Below are 19,532 nucleotides of genomic sequence, written 5' to 3' on the forward strand. Positions count from 1 at the left end.
TGTTGTTTTCCCCGCAAAGTCGTCTGCCAAGACTTTAAACGTTGTTCTTCACGTGCCTGAGCTTGCGAGGATTCCACGACGAATAGTGTATCTGATTATTATAAGATTACATTTACCTTAGTTAATCGCTTTATGTGCATTCCATTAAGGCACGATACTTGTTTCATATATTCATTTTTTTCGTAGCTCTATTTTGGGCAAAAAAGCATCATTTTTCCCTATTCACGTGTTTACACTTGTGCATAATGCTAGCAGTTATTATGTTGTTGTTTTAATTGTTTTTAAGTAATTCCCGTTAATATTTATTTGATTAGATATAAGTTGAATACATTGTTTTACTTTCCCATCAATACATGTTTACACGCTGGCCTTAAATTACGAGTATTCTGTAGATGTTCTAAAATACATTCTACATTGGAATTTAGTTTGCCAATGATTTCCTTCTTGGTTGGCAACGTCCAATGGCAGATTTAAGCCTCGTTCTGGGAAAAATGAGCTTCGTGTAAGTGCGTAAAGTGTCATCCCAGATAAGCCTGTGTGGTTCGCACAGGCTAAACATGGAGGGTGTATTTCCGCTTGTATAGTATTTTCCGTTCAAAGAAAGTCTCTTCTTAGAGAAAACCCAGTAAAGGCGACAAGTGTCGTCGCTCATTAGCCTGTGCAGTCCGCAAAATCTGGGAAGACACTTAACGCACTTGCAGAAAGCCCAGTTTTTCTCCCAAAAGAGGCTCATCTGATCAGATTTAGTTCGTTAAATGTTAATATTTCCGTAAAGATTTTGTTATTCTACAAACTCGTAGAAAATGCCGACAAAACATTCTTACACTTAAATTTCTATGTTTTAAATACACATACCATACACAAATTACAGAGTCGTATTTCATGTCGTTTTGGGTCATTTTAAATGTACATCTTATGCACATTAATATTGTATTATTCCAATGTATGTCATCCCTTGTAAATATTTCATATTTCGTACCATTTGTTTCACTTTTAAGTCATGTACTTTTAGTGTGCATCTAGTTAATAAATTACTAGTACGAAAACATGTCTTTACGATTATTATACAAAATGTTGGTTATGTTAATTAATTGAGCCTCGCTCTGAAAAAAGAGCTTAATGTCTGTGCATTAAATGTCGTACCATATCATCCTGTGTAGTCGGTATATGCTAATCAGGGACGACACTGTCAGCTCTTATGGTTTAAATGTCGTACCAGATTATCCTGTGCAGTCGGCATATGCTAATCAGGGACGACACTGTCGGCCCTTATGGAATTTTTTTATTAAAAGAACGCCTATTTTACACAAAAATCTAGTTTAGGCGGAAAGTGTCATCCCTGATTAGCCTTTCTGGACTGCACATGATAATCAGGCACGACACAAAACGCACATATGTTTAACTATATTTTCACAGAACGAGGCTCATGATTTAATGAATCTTTTTTTCAAAGAATAGTCAACACAAGAAAGCTTCCATACCTGTTTGCCAATATGAATCTGACGATTTATATAGACTAATTTAATACAATTAAGCAACGCTTTGGGAAAACGGGGTTTAATGCATGTGCATAAAGTATCGAACCATATTAGGCTGTATAGTCCAGTGTTTAATGCATAGGCGGTAAGTGTCTTCACTGATTAAAATGTGCGGACTTCACAGGCTAATATGGGAAACAATTCACGCACATGCATTAAGCTCCGTTTTCTCAGAGCGCGACTTAATGCTCATTAATAGACAGTGGGTCCCGAATTCCGTCAGTGGGAAAGTAATGTTTCTTTGCACATGTTGTATTAGTTGACACGCTAAAACCATATCTGAAAACAAACAACATTTTAACACATATTCATATTTATGACTATTGAACGTTAAATTGAATTGTGCGTATCTTTAACTCTCTGTTTGTTTTCACTCGTTAAATGAAGAGTGTGTAAGGCGTGAAAGTTAATGTTTGTGCCATTTGACGAATATGAAACCGAATATGAAACGAGCATCTTACGCCAACAAATACACGACGGTCGGCACATATGGAAATCTAGCAAAATGCATCCCGATTCTTAAATACAATTAAATCATGTTAAGTACATCATATAGAGTCCTTATATAGCATTTAAAAATTCGCTCGAAACTCGCGCAAGTGTAGTGTTAGCTTGCTCCATGTTGACCTTAACAACTGTGCTTTGTTCAAAATGAATAGTTTTTAATCGAAGAAATGTCAGTGACGTCTATAAAAACTAATGCCAGTGAAATATAACTTGGATGTATTATATGCTTTTGTACGGTTTACGAGAACACGTCCGTGATAAACAACTGCTAATTCAATGTTTCAAACAGAGAAAATATCATTATGAACAATTTCAATAATTTTTAACCGGTACCTACGTCATGACGTTATTTTTCGTGTACATTTCTCCCGTTAAACCCTGTTGAAAGCTTAACAAACGATTAAAAAGCATAAGCTAAAACTAACTTTGTTGCTGTCATTTGATAATCTATTTCTTCAGCAAATGATCATCAGTCACAATATATTAATTCCAAGATTATGTGAATTCATTCAAAACCTGTAACTTAATTAACACATAATGTAAACATTTACGCGCATATGATCCCCCAAAACCATAACTTAATTAATTCACTCAATCATGTTTTCACTCAAGACAGCGAAACTTGTGTATTAATTTCTCTGATCATTCGTGAACATAAATCGACTATCTAACACAGCAACAAATTGTCTACTATATGGAAGGACTTTTATAAACAAGTTTCAAAATGTATCCGTGACGCTATGGATATGGTGTTCGCCTAGCGACCAGGAGGTAACGGGATCGGTCCCCTCCGTAACGCTATGGATATGGTGTCCGCCCTGAGACCAGAAGGCAACTGGTTCGATCTCCTCCGTGACGATATGAATATGGTGTCCGCCTAGCGACTAGGAGGTAACGGGTTCGATCTCCTCCGTGACGATATGGATATCGTGTCCGCCCTGCGACCAGAAGGTGACTGGTTCGATCCCCTCCGTGACGATATGGATATGGTGTCCGCCTAGCGACCAGGAGGTAACGGGTTGAAACCCCTCCGTTGGAGCGTTCTTGAGATCTTTCAAAAGACAACAAGTAGTGGTTCTACCCAGAAACAGACTTGAGAGCGTTTTAATAATATGACGACACTTTACGCACATGTGTTAGGCCCAGTTTTCCCATAACGAGGCTGAAATTTATCGCACGATTTTTAATGAGACGAGCATGTGATATTTGAAACACAACCCTCATCCGAGTAATCCAACCCATGAAACACGTTTCTTATATGTTACTTTTTATGAGCATTTCAACTTGGCTTATCGGAGCATTATCTATGAAAGACGCATTTTAACGAAGTGCATGCTAATCTTGATTTTTACACGGTGATATGCGGGGATTCACATCCGACCAGGGTGGTTACATAAGGTGAGCGAACTTTTCGAGTGTTTGGAGGAAATTTTGCGTACCTTAGTGGTAATGGTGTGGTGTGTGATTTCTGCCGTATTGTTCTGGCATGTTGGTTTGTTTGAATGGCACCAGTACAACGGCACGCCAATAACGACACATATATCCAAAGGTATGTGTTGACTTTGAATGTAGTCGTGTTATCGCTGTTCTAACCCAAACACTTAATGCGCGACATTGAAATGTTTTTACCCATCACACCGAAATACATCGTTCTTTTTGCCATTTTTGCCGCTAAGGCGCACCTCATTTATCGTTCTGGCGTATGTGTATGTTAGAAATACAAAAAGACAACAACAACAAACGACACACAACAACATTTCTGGACACACGTATATATTCCACGTGGAGGTAAATATATGAATTATATGTATAGACGTAGTGGTTGATTATAACTTCTGATTCTAAAGTGCGTCCAAAAGATTCATAACAAAAAATATAAGAGCACGTGCATATAACAATTTACACATCATCATGCGTATTTGACAGAAATACGAGAGTATTCAACACACCAATTCAGAGTGTACAATGTAGCCATGTTAATATTTTGAAACATACAAATACATTGCCTCTTCTTACAGTTTATAATACATGTACATATCATTAAATTACGTAATCGAGACTAACTAACTGGTCACAAATATCTTATATTTAACATAGGTTTATAGTTATTTGTTTAATGTCGTTACATTGTTAAGTTGTTCTTTTAACCACTTATGAGACGCATAATACGCAGGACGTGCCAGTTAGCGGCGTTGTTTGTACGCTCACAACGCAACGACCACTCGTACCAATGTAACGCTCCTGCATAGTCTCCTTCCATTTCGTAACAATGCCCCAGCAAGTTCAGTGCTGTCTCTGGGTGATACAGGTTGAGTTGATTTCTTATATATATATAAGTCTCGAAGACTTCCATAGCATGAAGCTGTTTGTCACGTTCACCGAGTCCATCATACGTGAGATACTGCATATAGTATAGGAACGGAAGAGCATCCACCTCAGCACTGCCCATCCAATGTTTTTCAGCGTAATCTCTCTGTGCCACTTCCTCTTCAGTGATATTGCGATTCATTTCAAACAATAAAATTAAAGGGGCACAGTGCGATTCCTGTCTTAAAAAATGTACACAGAATGCGAATGGAGGTTCACTGTTGCCAGTGTTGCCTAATAGCATATCAGCAAACACCTTCAGATCCCTGTCTCCCTTTAGTCTTCTAAATACACACAGAGCCTTGACCTTGCTGTGATACCTCCTCTCCACATCCTCCAATACTCGAACTGCCGCTTGATGATGACCACTACAGTATAACATTGAAGCAAACTTTAAGCGACTAGAAGCTACATCAGAATTTAAGGAATATTGGACACGCCTTATATTTACGCAGTCAAGAACGTTTTGTAGTCGCAAATAGTAAGATGATTGAATTGAAATTAGTAACGCATGAAAGTGTTTAATCAATTCAAGAGCAGCAGTTTTTGACATGGTATTTGTTGAGTTTTCAAAACATTCAAAACAATTGCGTATTACACATTTTAAATTATGGTCGAAGGTTGTTTGAGAACTGATCTGTTTATGCTTGATAAATGTTAACGCAATGTTCAATTTTCCCAAGTACTCAAACTTCAGCAGTAATCTGATGCTGTTATGTAAAAATACACCTCTGAGTTCTCCAGCCTGTACAGTATGCCGCATACTACACGCTTGTAACCGACATCCTATATTATCTATACCAATACAAAAAACATCTTGTAAGTTATTCCTTATCAACGAGTCTATATACACTAAAAGGCGTTTCTGCAGCAACTTTGAGAGTTTCCCATCGAACAAGTTCACACCTTCTATGATATAATGCGGAAGCCTTCCCAATCTCAGCCATCGCCTTAATACGTGTAAACAGAGCAAAAGTACAAACATAAGGTTGTGTTCGCACCACAGACAAGGATGTGTTCTTTCTATGGTGAAAAACATTATAGTTTTACAATGAAAGCTTGTAATAGCATCCCCCACAATGTTAGCAAATAATGATTTTTTGATAAGTTTTAAAACAATGTAACATTTTATTTGAGTCATATTGAAGCTAAACATCAACATTCGTTCTATCAGGTTTGGAGACAGTCGCCATTCTTCACGCTTGTAATCGCTGTCTGGATGTCCTGCTGGTACCAGGAAACACGGAGCTATCCGTGCAGCCTCGAGAAGCTGAACAGGTGGCCAGTGTTTACCTCTACATCTGTCTATCCAGTGCTGTATTTCAGGAAGAGGTTTGCGTACATGATATGCCTCTACAATATCCCAGTTACGTATATAACTCACAGAAGGCCCATTTTTAGTTACCTCCCCGCGATCTCTAGCCTCATACGCGATGTGATTTTTCCTTCTTTCAGCGCTTAACAGTATTTGCCCAGAATCTTTCCTTACGAACCAGTCATGGGTCAGACTGGTCACTGGTTCCGGTGTGTAGACTTGGATGACTTGTAGCAAGTACTGTTGAGGTGGAGTGGTGTCGTCGTGGAGCATCAGAAAGTTATACATCCCAGTCCTCCAGTCTTCCCAGACTGTCATGATATTGACTATGTTGGCACTTTGTAGAAAATCAATATCAGACTGGAGACCGGGAGTTGTGGTCCCTTCCGACTGGCTCCCGAAATGAAAACACTCAAGGTTCCATCCTTGTAGTTGAAGATCTATTTTCTCAATGTGCTCCCTCCGCAAGAAAGTTCTCCTCCGCTCCAATACAGTTTCCTTCCCAGCGCCACTGTCGTCAAGTGCGTCAAACATCCGAATAGACAATTCTGTGAAATGCTCTGGAATCTAAATATGCATATATGATATTACTTTCAATTAGTATTGATCATTTGTACGTATATATTGAGCATAGTTTTGCAATATTTTCGATACACATTACGTATATTATTTGTTTAATTTTATATAAATTACTTACATGTTTCTGTTCATAACTCTTTACTAGTACATCTTATGTTATCGTTTGTATCAAACATGCAGGAGATGAAATTCATCAAAACCAAATGTATTGATAGTACTTAATATAAAATAGTTTTAAGTATGTAAGTATATTAAATCGACAAACATGTATACGAGAACTGATAAATCCATACGCGCGCTGATAGATATTGATCAGACATGATTCAAAATCAATAGGTTGAAGTCTTATTTAAAATTGTGATTTGCTCCGTTTGATGAAAGAATATATTTCCAAATGAAGAATGTATGTGTGTTTAATGGTTTTTTAACCGAACATGTGTCATTATGTAAATTAGGATGCCCAAGTGGCCTGATTGTGAGTTCGAGACCGACCCGTCGGTTCGCACGCCTGCCAGTTGTTGTTTCATTTAGCCAGTCAGAAAGTATATCAGTCACTCTTTGTGTCTAGGCTGTATATCTATATATTTGTCTGTCTGTCTGTTCGCCCGCTCTGCCTGTCCAAAGAAAGACTGACTTACTTCTTCAACGATGCCTGTCTGTATTCTTAACTTCAGATTAGCCTATGTAGTCATCATAGGCTGATCAGGGACGACACTTTCCGCCGAAAGTTGATTTTTTTCTGAAGAGTATTCTTTTAAAAAAGAAAAACACTAAAAAGCGGAAAGTGTCGTCCCTGATTACCCTGTGCGGACTTCACAGGTCTGTGCGGAATACACAGGCCGGTACTGACTGGCTATTGTGGGACGATATTTTAGGCACATGCCTTAAGCCCCGTTTTCACAGAGCGCGCTTCTTGTATATATGTGGCTTTCTTGTCTGTCTATTTTAACATTTCTGTGTGGTCAACAATGTGTGTGTCTCTCAGTCAGTTTGCCCGTATCTGTGAAAACTTGTTGTGTATTCCTTATGTTCAGTATAAACTATCAATACAAACGACTAGTTTACAAACAAATGCTAATGCTATACCTGCATGATTGATTGAAGGTTTTGATAACGCTTTTTGTTCGACGCTCTTCTGACACCAATATCGCTTTCCTAATAAAAAACATGTACCATGATTAGCAAAAATTATATACTGGAAACTCTGTTTATACTATTCAAAATTTTAATGAAAATATAATTGCAAGTTAATATCAATTTATATAAAAGTACACACCAGTTAATTACATGGTCTATTTGATCAAAGTGACTTGCCTGTCATTGGCTTTTATGGATAATCATAACCAATATATATTTAAATCAGATTGTTGAAAATCACAATGCATTAATTACTTATGTTGTAGAATAAATACATAATTATTTAGTATTCAAGTGTTTCGCTTGTGTATTCCTAAAAAAGAAATATTTAGAGGATAATACACGGCTGAGCCGGGACGGGCAGTGATAATCGGCCCGCAGGAGTATAACGGCCCGTATTAACGTCTATAAAATAAACCTAACGTTGTTTTGTTTATCTTTGTTTTGTTTTTTCTCTAAAATGTTTTACAGAACCAGCTTTTTGTACTTTAATTTTCTTTCAATCGATTCCGCAGTTTATTACGTGTTTCTGTGACGTAATTTCTGTGACGAAACAACAGTTCTAGCTATTCGGACGTGGAAGGTTTATATAGAATATTTTGGAGCATCGAACGAAAACAAAAACATATTTCGGATTGTGCATTTGTCGTGCACAATTGGAAGCTTTGATAAAATTCTTGTAATCGCTCCGAAAAGTAATTCAATTTTAAAAATCGTGTTTTTGGTGACAGTGGGTAGCATTCGCTACAATCGTTTAAAGGGGCCTTTTCACAGATTTTGGCATGTTTTGAAGTTATTCATTAAATGCTTTATATTGATAAATGTTAACATTCGATCGTAAAAGCTCCAGTAAAAACTCAAGAATGAAATTTAAAAAAGTGAAAAAACATTGCCTAGAGCAGGTTTCGAACCAATGACCCCTGTAGAACTGCCGAGGTCCTGAAGTAAAAACGATTTAGCACTATCGGCTATTCATCCGAGTATACATAGTAGTGTATTGTATACCTTATATACGCAATCTTCGTAGTTTCACAAAATTTAACGACAACAACAGAACTGTACAAATTATTCAATCGTTTCGCGTTGCAACGCTTTATAATTTTTAGGTTTTAAAATCGTCAAAAGATGCATATAATGGCTATATAAGACAATGGTAAATGTTCAGTAATACTCTTTCCTTACAAATACCATAAAACTAAAAATTACGAATCTGAAACATTTTTTTTCAATTTTGTCAATTTACAAAAATTTGAATTTAGTGTGTACTAAAGCGAAATCGAAAGTAAAGTGTTATAGATTTGTGCGGGTATTTCCATTGACGTAATTCAAATGTCAATAATTTAGATTTTAACCATAGTGCAAAGCGATACATTACAGATCGATTCGTTTTGGGTTTACCTTTTATGCAGAAGCGTAGCGCAGTCTAAATACGTGTTACTTTTTATTTTGGTTATGAAAATAGAAACATTAACATTTAATGTACATGTATTTGTCAATGCTTTCCAACAGTTTCATCAATTCTTATATGTTCGGTCACCCACATATGTTGGACATTATGACATATTTTTATAAAACGTGTTATTTATTTAGAAAATTGTATCACATATATGTTGTTGTTGGTTCGAAACATGTGAATTGTAGATTTTATTTGTGAAAAATAAGTTAAACGTTTAGTTCATTTTGCTACATATGTTTTGTAAATGCCAATGAATATGAATATAGGGGCCGCGGCTGAGATTGTTGCGGGAAGGTTAAGTATACCCAACATTTGTTTAAACTCTTGATGCAAAATCACGGCTTTTCCTAGCTTTCGTCTATTTAAAGCGGGGTGTTTCAAGATACATAGTTTTTCATTTTTTTTCATAACTTTAATATCAGATATTCTTCAATGGAATTAAAGACATGAGTTTTTAAACCTTAATGATCTTTAAAAAAATATGAAATTGGCTTTGAACATCAATTATAATGAAAGAACAAAAATATACAACGGTATGAACATAAAGAGACACCAGTTTTAACATAAGTAGACAACATTCTGAACATTCAATAGACAACAGTCTGGGCATAAATATACAACAGTCTATATATTTAATAGACGATAGACTAACAAAAGCAAAACAATCTTAACATGAACATACTACAGTCGTATAATAAATAGAAAACATTTGTTGATTTGTTCGAAAACACTAAATATGCAATGTATTGTTTCCGTTCGCTTAAAAATATTTAAGATAGTACATAATTGATTGCAAACTGATAAATACGCGCCGAATTTAATTAACTTTAAAACAACATTATATCCTAGACAAGTGGTAACACTTCTGCAGCGGAAGTTGTGTGTGTAATGAATATCTGAACCATCGTATTTTGTAAGTACTGTTGCTGAATCTGTCATGGCTAGTTAATTGTTTCAAAATATCTACCATGTTCATTGAATTTGCTATTAAAGAAATAACGTTCCTGATTTACCGACACACACATGAGCGAGGATAATAATGGCACCTTTTATATGTTATATGATATAAAATAAATTTTTTTTAATATTGAGCTATTTAAGAGAAACGATGTTGAATACTTCATTATTATTGTACTATTCGGGACTTTATTTTAAAATCTAAATGATAAAAAGAGGCCCATTGCCTCAGGTCGCTCCCTTGAAACCTGAATGAATTGAACTGTTTTAATAAACTTTTGCGTTTTTAAACTCGTTCAAGATATAATTAGAAATAAATATTCGGAGCATGTTTCAGGATGATTGAACAAACAATGTGCCGCCTAAAGAGTTCCCAAACTGTTGACGGTGACTTATGTGCACATAGCGTTTCATAAAGCTTGATCGATATTAATGGGTTTTAGAGCGTTCACAAGCTTTTATTTGACCTAGTGACGTTTTGTTTTACAACAATTGAGTAAGTATAGAATTCGGCTGAGATATCATTACACAAAAGGTTCTTAATAAGTGTTTGTTTTAAGATAGGACAATGAAAGTGTCATTGTGAGAGTCCACAAGCTTTTGATTAAATTTGACGTAGTGACGTAGATGTAGATCTTCGTAACTCATATTTGAATTCGCCGGAGACATACTAAGAACAAAGTGTTATGTTCTGACCAAGTTGTTTGGTCGATAAATGTGGAATATGGAGTGTTAACACGCTTTTGTTGATTTGACCTATTCACGTAGTGCCCAATAAAACCCAGTTTCGAAATAAGTCGATATATATTTTTTTGGCAATAAATGTGCCTTCTAAAGTGTGCACATGGTTTCAGAAAAGCAATTTAAGAAAAACTTTCCCACCGCATGGCAGCCAAGGTTTTTGATTGCCTTGAACACATTTTGAAATCGGCCATGATATCATTGTGACATTCGTTCTTGGAAATTATCGTGCAAATTTGGTTATAAATGTAACATCTAGAGCGTTCACTATACAATACAAATTGCCCCGCCTCATTTTCAATACACCTGAACAATTTACGAACTCGGCCGATATATATATGGGACAAACGTTCTGAGCAAGTTTTATGATAATTGTTACACACGTTGACATGCAGAGTGTTCACAATGTGTTTCTTTCCGTTTACCGAATCACACGTTTGTGTTCTTACGTAATTTATGTTCGAACGCGTTCGAGTTATAATTAGGAAAAAGTTCTGATCGATGTTCATGAAGAATGGGAAAGACATGTTGCCTCTGAGAATGTTGTGGTCAGGGAAGCTAAAAACAAGTAACCAATAGGCAAGTTGATTGCTGTTGTTAGCTCTTATTCATGCTCACTGACTGGTTGTCAAAAACATTGGTTAGAGTAACGTTAAATGTGTGCATATATGCAAAAGGTGTTTGAGTTAGTGAAACGATAAAGAGTTCCGAAAAAACAACAAGTTAACAAAATCTTAATTCTAATTTATTTTATAAAAAGACAATATGTCATAAAAAAGGATGAATACTTATTTAGGACACACTATAAGGGATTATAAGTCATGTCGTTATATATATAGTCGTTATGTTATGTTGATGGTTTACTTTTTGTAAGCTGTTGTAATTCCATAAACATTTATGAAATGTATTTTCACCATCTTAACTTATTTCACATGAGGTCAGCTGAAAGGAATTGGTATAGGTGTTTTTTTGTATTCTTACAATAGTGAAGTGACTTATAGATTCGTCTCTTATTTTATGATGTGGACATAGATGGAAATACATTCAAGATGAATGTAAAAAATAATTTATTTAAATAAGGTAAAGCTCAATTATTTAACTGAAAAAGTAAGATAAGTGATCGGTTTAATCGGCCGTATATAATTTATGAACACTTGATACGTTGATATGTATGTAATGTTATGCCTTATATCAACGAAGTTGGTTTCATTTAATATAATATGTGTTATGTAAGCTTAGACACTACCGAAACGTTGTAAGTTTGCACTTGTTCAGCAAGCAGAGTAGTATTGACATGATGAGTAATTTATAAGTTTAAATTCGGATTGCATGCTGCATGATTGCGAATAAAATTAAAAATGCCTACGAACATTTGTTTTAATTATTTTTTCGAATAGTATTTGTATGTAGGAAATGTAGACAAATTATTAAAAAAATATATATTATTGGAATACAACTCACTATACTGCCACAACACTCCTTATTTAATGCTGTTTCATTATAAATATATGAATTAATTTGTCTTATTTTGAAAAGTATCCGTGTATACCTCAACGTTGACAATGCGTCCTAATAAATACATTTCAACCTTAACATGAACACGGTCAAAATACATGCTTATATAACTTCAAATATTAACAATCATGATTCAGCAAAAGATTAAGCATGGATGATTAAAAATTGTATAATACATTGTATAATGTAAATAGTTAACAACTTCACTTACTTGCTCGATCAAATATGTTTATCGTTACAATCCGTTGAATTCTAGAGTGAAATCGAAAGTACGTTGATATGGATTTCCTGACGTATATTACAAGTGTAAGGCCATTGTGCACACACCAGCTCGTACTGACTTAAAGCATATAAACACTTGCCTGTTGGTTCGAATGTTTGTATCGTGACAATCCGTTACAGTCTCGAGTAAAATCGGAAGTACGTTAACGTGAATTTCCCGTGACGTACATAACAAGTATTAGGCCATTTTGTACACACCAGCTCGTACTGACTTATTGCGTGTACATGTACGTTCGAACTTGTGTATCATGAACATCCGTAAAAGTCTCGAGTCAAACTCCAAAGTGAGTTCACTTACAGTACAGTTAATGGCAATTGTGTACATACTGGCTCCTAGTGACTTAGTATGTTTACAAGGGTATGTGTGAATATGTGAATACCATATATCTCTCCAGAAGTCAAAATATTCAACACAAGTCACACAATTATCATTTTCCCGATCTGAACATATAATGAAATTGCTGCCATGACCCTACGAATTGTGCCCTTTTATGAGCTTGAATATTTGTGCTTTTTAAAATGTAAAGATCAACTGCGGGAAAACCATTTGAAGGTTTTTTAAAAAGCTAATTTCCCACGAACTACCAACTTTTCAAATAGAGTTGCCCGATCCTAAATCTACTCGCCCATGGCACACGGGCAACACGTCACTAGTAACTTGCCAGGATCTCGGGCTGAAACAAACTGAAAAAAAACACGCAACAACGTACATTTTGTAACTGAATGCGATTGTTTTATATATATATCGAATATATTAGGGACTTCACACTTTCATCATCATCATCAGCAGCAGCAGCAGCAGCAGCAGCAGCAGCAGCAGCAGTATTATCATAATAATTATGTCACGACGGTTTCACTTAAAAATACAGTGCAATGTTTTCCCTGATAAGCCTGCACATGCGTATATTGGATGGCACTTAAGGCACATGAATTGCGCAGTGTCTTCCCAGATAAGCCCACTCAGTCCGTATATTGGATGGCACTTAAGCCACATGCATTAAGCCTTGTTTTCCCAGAGTGCGGCGTATATACATATACTTCTGTGCTTCTCTCGCTGGGCAGTGTTGCTACACGTTATCGTTGCTTCAGTTAAGTAATATATGACACAATCAGATCATTATGCAGAAACGTTTAAAGTGTCTTCACTAATAAGCCTGTGTAGTCCTATATTGGATGGCACTTAAGACACATGCATTTAGCCCCGTTTTCCCAGAAAGCGGCTCACGTACATATACTTCTGCGTTTCTCTCTCAGAGCAGTGTTGCTACACGTTATCGTGGGTTAAGTTAAGTAATATACGAGGAAAAAATGCTTATGAAGTCACACAAGTATTCAAAATGTAAATGTTTCATTCACGAATATTGCGAAATGATAGAACAATTTATAAAAACTTTTTTAAAGCACATTAACCTAGTAAAGTTTTCCATATGAATTGTCAACGGGTATGAATTATGTTAAATATTACTTAATTAAACAGCATACTCGGAAATTAATCGTGTAAAATATTATTTATATACTTCAAAATTAATGTGTTATTTTACGGCATTTTTTCGAAGAGATGTGAATGTGCGGACGTGGTTAAATTTATCTCTACGACATTGTGATCTATTTTGTAAAGATATACTAAACAGACCGCGCAGAAAGTTTCCATATCGCATGTTTGTCTGAATAACAAGTGCACATGAGTGTGACATCCGGAATAGATCATCTTCACGTGAGCATGTAAGCGTTTGAACAATAGATTTAATTCGGAACTCGCGCGCTGTGGGTTTTTCCGTTTTTTAGCGCGTACAGTAATGACCAGTGACGTTGATATCCGATTTGCTTCCCATTCAATAATGAATAATAAGTATTTAAACGACAGTGGTGTTTCTTTTAGGAAATGTAAAAATTCAAGTCTTTTGTTGTTATTACAATAACTATTATAACTATCATTACTAATAATTACACATAACAAATCTCACACTGATATACATGTATGTAAGAAGTTTAATACAGGCTTAAAGTATAAATACACCGTTCAGATGTACAGCCGCCTATACGAATGGGTCCAGTAGCAAACATCCTTTAACGACATGAGACAAGACTTATATACCAAACATATACAAACGGCTTGACATATGCAATATTTCTTCTGCAAAACATTATTCATGATGATGTTCTTGTTTTTTCGGCATGCTTTATAGATATAGAAAATAAAAATAATGTATGTTAAAGATCGTTAGTGATGTGCCTTCTAATCTTAAGGCCTTAGTCTTTAGCGAATAATTGTCATTACTTTTCAGATTAGATTAAAGAAAATCATCACAATTGAGCTAGATCTATATCAATAGACATATAAATATCCAACTGATATGGAGCGATATATTAATTCTAGTACTACAAATGAATGGACTAAGGATAGTAAGGTTTGGAGTTTGTCTGAATGATTTTAATAATATTTGAATAGTATAATATATATACGATAGCCTAAATGTCTTGGTAGTTTCGTTGACAAACTTCCAATAAAACTGTACGCTCAGGCCTACGAACGGTGTATGCAATGACAGAGTTACGTGACCGAAGCTGTTCACATGTAAATGTAGCATTATATCGTGTTACAGCTCATCTAAAGATGATTAAAGCATGGTATTTTTATCAACTATAACGAACGCTTAAGCAGAAAAAGTGGTGTTTACTATTCAGCGATAAGATACATTATTGATTCACTCTCTTTTAAACTTTGCTTGTCAGCGTTTGTTTGTACCTACCGCGCGCGTTCATATATCGGAAAAAAACCAGACTGGTGAGTTCAAAATAACAACTATTAGCGATTTATAAAGTGTCATAGTAAGTGCTTCCGGCAACGTCAGTCTTGTAAGTGCGCGCGTCAGTACTTGATCAATAGGACTTACAGAGGCGCACGTATATGCTACCACGTGCACAAATGAGGCCAAAAATATTTCGGATATCAAATCCTTTTTATCGTATGATATCGATGCATGTAATATAAATGTGAGCTTATAATAAACCGTACTATAAAACGTGTCATTGATTCTTTAAAAGCAAAGTTCTTAAAAATGTCCAATTTATTATTTTTACACTGATTTTGATTCATTTAATGAATTTTGATGAATATGGTTGAATATATTTGAATTTGGTTGAACATTTTGATATACAACGAATTTTAGTGTTAAGAATCCGTATAAAGTGTTTCATACAATTGATCAGAGTCAATATACATTAACAGTATTGGAACAATTGTAAATAGTTTATTAATTTCAAAACTATTGGAAAATGTTAAACATGTGCATTATTTTGGTGTTAATGAATCCTTTGAAGGCATTTATAAATATGCCTAAATTTACAATGTGTATATTTGTGTTATTTAAGTTTAAAAAAAATGTTGATTTGTAAAGCAAAACAAAATGACTTTTTCTCCCTGTCAATGTTCGTAATATTACGAACAAGTATGACAATTAATAATAGTGCGTAATATTACGAAGTATCAAAAATGTTGATTTTAATCCAAAAAACTGACTGTGTCTTCCTGAAAATGTGCGAATATTACGAACAATGATGTCAATTTATAATAGTGCGTATTATTAAGAAGAATATGTTTTATGAAAAAACATTGACTTTTTCTCCATGAAAATGTTTATAATAATACAAAACGATGACAATTTATAATAGTGCGTAAGTATCAAAACTGTTTTTCTCCCAGAAAATGCTCGTTATATTACAAATATTTAATTGTTTATAAATGCACCCACTTTTTTTGAGGAAACAGATACATTTGATAATTGTGTTCATGCATTTGTGTTGAAGATTAAATTTGTGTGCAATTAAATTGTGAAAAAACACATGTTTCTCTTCATTTTACAGCGATAAAAGGGAATGCCAAAATATATGTCCTAATAAAATTCCGATGAGTTCTTTTTTTTTAAATAAAGTAACTATTTAACAAAACTAACAAACCGGAAGTCAGACCAATGGTGTGGACGAGAAAGTTCAGAGAATCAAAAGGGCCGCCCCTTCGCTGCCACCGGAAGTCGTTCGGACACTGATCAACGTCCGATGGATAAGAGCTCGCCTGAAGCTCGCACAAGAAGTGCCCCGTCTTCAAGTCGCACGCTGTGATCTTAATATCTGGCAATGAAGGTTATACCGTTGAACTTCGTTATTTGAATGTTAGATGATAAATATCCGTCGTAATATCTAAGTCATTGCAACCGATTAAGATATTTTGTAAAATAATAAAACAATCACACATGCTTTTATTATACTAGTTAATATTACCTAAGTATTAATAACACGTTTAATATCAAAATTGTGTAAATCGTTTGTGTTGTAACATGGATGGTTTGTGGTGTTGCGAAGTTTGACTGACGTTTTGTAGTGTCAAAACATAAAACTGGTCAGTTTGTAGTGTCACGACCTTTGACTGAATGGTTTGTGGTGTCACGAGATTTGACTGGACGGTCTTTGGTGTCATGACATTTTACCGAACGGTTTGTAGTGTCGTGAAGTTTGACTTAACGTTTTGTAGTGTCATAACATTTGACTGGCCGGTGTGTAGTGTCATGACCTTTGACTGAACGGTTTGTAGTGTCACGACATTTGTTTGAACCAATTGTGGTATCACGATATTTGACTTAACAGTTTGTAGTGTCACGAGTATTGACTTGACGAATTTTTGTGTCACGACATTTGACTGGATGGTTTTCGGTGTCACGACATTTTACTGAACGTTTTATGATGTAACGACATTTGATTAAAAGGTTTGTAGTGTCATACCATTTGACTGAACTGTTTTGGTGTCACAGCATAGGACCTGTCGTCTGTGGTGTCACAACATTAAACTGGACGTGTGCTGTGTCACCGCATTTTTCTGGACTATTCGTGTTTTCAAGACATTTCACTGCACGGTTTGTGGTGTCACAGTTTTTGACCTGTGGATATTGAGGTCCCCACATAACATCTGGCATAACATTTGAGTGTTAAATGTTGTTAAATATTAGATCTGCGTTCTGGGAATTCTTGACGTTATGATTGTTTGTAAAGTAGCATTCCAGACAAGCCCTTGCAGTCCGAAAATAAATTAAATTATTCTATATCCAATAAATTCATCCAATCGGCATTCTTCATATGTACCACGTGACCGTCCAATATATTCCGGTATTGGATCCAAAAAGTCTGTATTTTTTCCATATTGGACAGTTGAGTACAAGTGCACTAAGCAATTGTTTTATAACGATAAAAGCCGTTACCGAGAAAAAGTATCCGAATGTACTATAATCGATTCACACAGGCGATATTTTGCTTGTATGTCTCTTTTTAATACTTTCCTATTGAAAATATGAGAGGAAATAAAAAACGAATCGAGAATGTGATATTTATTATAATTATTGTGTTACTGCCTAGAGATAAACAATATATATTATAAAAAATTTTGGAATTTTTAGTTTAAAGGAGGTCTCTTCTAAACGAAAATCCAGTGTATGCGGAAAGTGTCGTCTGTACTGACTAAGTAGGTAAGACATATGCGGAAAGTGTCGTCTGCACTGAATAAGTAGGTAAGACATATGCGGAAAGTGTCGTCTGCACTGACTAAGTAGGTAAGACATATGCGGAAAGTGTCGTCTGCACTGACTAAGTAGGTAAGACATATGCGGAAAGTGTCGTCTGCACTGACTAAGTAGGTAAGACATATGCGGAAAGTGTCGTCTGCACTGACTAAGTAGGTAAGACATATGCGGAAAGTGTCGTCTGCACTGACTAAGTAGGTAAGACATATGCGGAAAGTGTCGTCTGCACTGACTAAGTAGGTAAGACATATGCGGAAAGTGTCGTCTGCACTGACTAAGTAGGTAAGACATTTTACGCGCATGCATCCAGATATGTTTATTAGAACAAGGTTTATTTATTATTATTTTCTGTTATTTTGTAAAAAAATTGTCGATATTTACATGTCTTCGATTGTATGAATATGTATGAGCCAAAAGGGACGACACGTTCCGTTTTATGGAATTTATATTTAAACGAAGTATCTCCTTAGGTCCAGACAATGCGGGAATCGTCGTCCCTGATAACAGACTGCACATATAAATATAAGACGGCACTGTACGCAGAGGCATTTAGCCCAGTTTGTACCAAACGAGGATAATAATAATGACTTATCATCCCTGATGATACTGTGAGATCATATTGAAACCAGATACACGATTGGCTCCATTATCAATTAGGTAGACGCGTGTGTACATTTTGAAATGCTGCAGCAATTAATCATTAGAAAATGTGTATGAGTCAAACTGTGTCCTACATCAATACATGGCGTTGTTCCAGCTTGAATGTACAGTGGCCACTGTGCCATATAGTGATGTTAGTGTTAAATACATACAACACAAACGCATATTACTAATCAGTGTTCGACACTAACGGGACATGAGACTCGGACTCCTTGTTTTTGTGTCAAGGAAGTCCGTCGGACTCTTCAAAATTATCTTTGAATTATTCAACAAAACCTTAGCTTCGCAAAATCAGAATGTCTGTACAAAAAAAATCTTACTCTGAAAAGTCATTGTAAACACTGTCTATAAAAACTTAAAGTTGCATTTGTTTATTGTCACATTAAAATGGCAATAGTTTAATATTAACCCTCTTCATACCGCAGAAGGAAGTTTTTAAAAACGAGTCATAACAGCCCTTTCAACCAATGCTTGATAACTGTTATTTCTTAACAAGGAAGATTATAGACAGCTGGTCCATTGCTAGTGAGAAATGTTCAATCAAAACAAAGTGATGTCGGTAGTATATACACAATTAACATAGTAAATATCGATAACTTCAGAAGTCTTCTTCTTAGAAAACGGAAGGGGCCAGGGGTTTGACATTTGGTGTGTAACTTATCATAATTTTCCTCTTTTCTCCGTATAAGTTTTGTCAAATCATGTGCCTGATGTCAAAACTAACAACAGCGGAATCATCTTTGCATTATGAAGAAATCCCGTTCCGCGAGATCAGAATGTCCGAACTTTTTAACATTCAATAGATGTGCCACTCATCATTCTGCTTAAAAACATCAACAAAACAAAACAAGTATTTATGTTGGTTCCGTGTCGCAGTGCCTGTGAGTAGCTATAAGGTTAACTCTCGAACT

At 35.4% G+C, this 19,532-nt stretch overlaps 2 protein-coding genes across 3 annotated transcripts in view; one reads left to right on the forward strand and one right to left on the reverse strand.

The window, feature by feature from the left end:
- Window positions 1–19,532, forward strand: part of LOC127850612 (uncharacterized) — a 1,644,088-nt gene that overhangs the window by 211,995 nt on the left and 1,412,561 nt on the right.
- The window catches only part of LOC127850614 (uncharacterized), a 182,634-nt gene continuing 166,899 nt past the window's right edge, over window positions 3,798–19,532 (reverse strand). Inside the window, exons 1-3 of one of the 3 annotated variants that reach the window (XM_052383782.1) lie at window positions 12,324–12,512; window positions 7,393–7,461; window positions 3,798–6,294 (exon numbers count right to left, since the gene is read on the reverse strand). In XM_052383782.1, the coding sequence (XP_052239742.1) occupies window positions 4,189–6,294; window positions 7,393–7,398 (2,112 nt within the window). In that variant the 5' untranslated portion in view covers window positions 7,399–7,461; window positions 12,324–12,512 and the 3' untranslated portion in view covers window positions 3,798–4,188. Of the gene's footprint in view, window positions 6,295–7,392; window positions 7,462–12,323; window positions 12,513–19,532 lie in introns of those variants that run through there. The other 2 variants (XM_052383783.1, XM_052383784.1) reach the window with 2 other exon arrangements.

This window comes from Dreissena polymorpha, chromosome 11 (assembly GCF_020536995.1).
Source record: "Dreissena polymorpha isolate Duluth1 chromosome 11, UMN_Dpol_1.0, whole genome shotgun sequence".
Lineage (NCBI taxonomy): Eukaryota > Metazoa > Mollusca > Bivalvia > Myida > Dreissenidae > Dreissena > Dreissena polymorpha.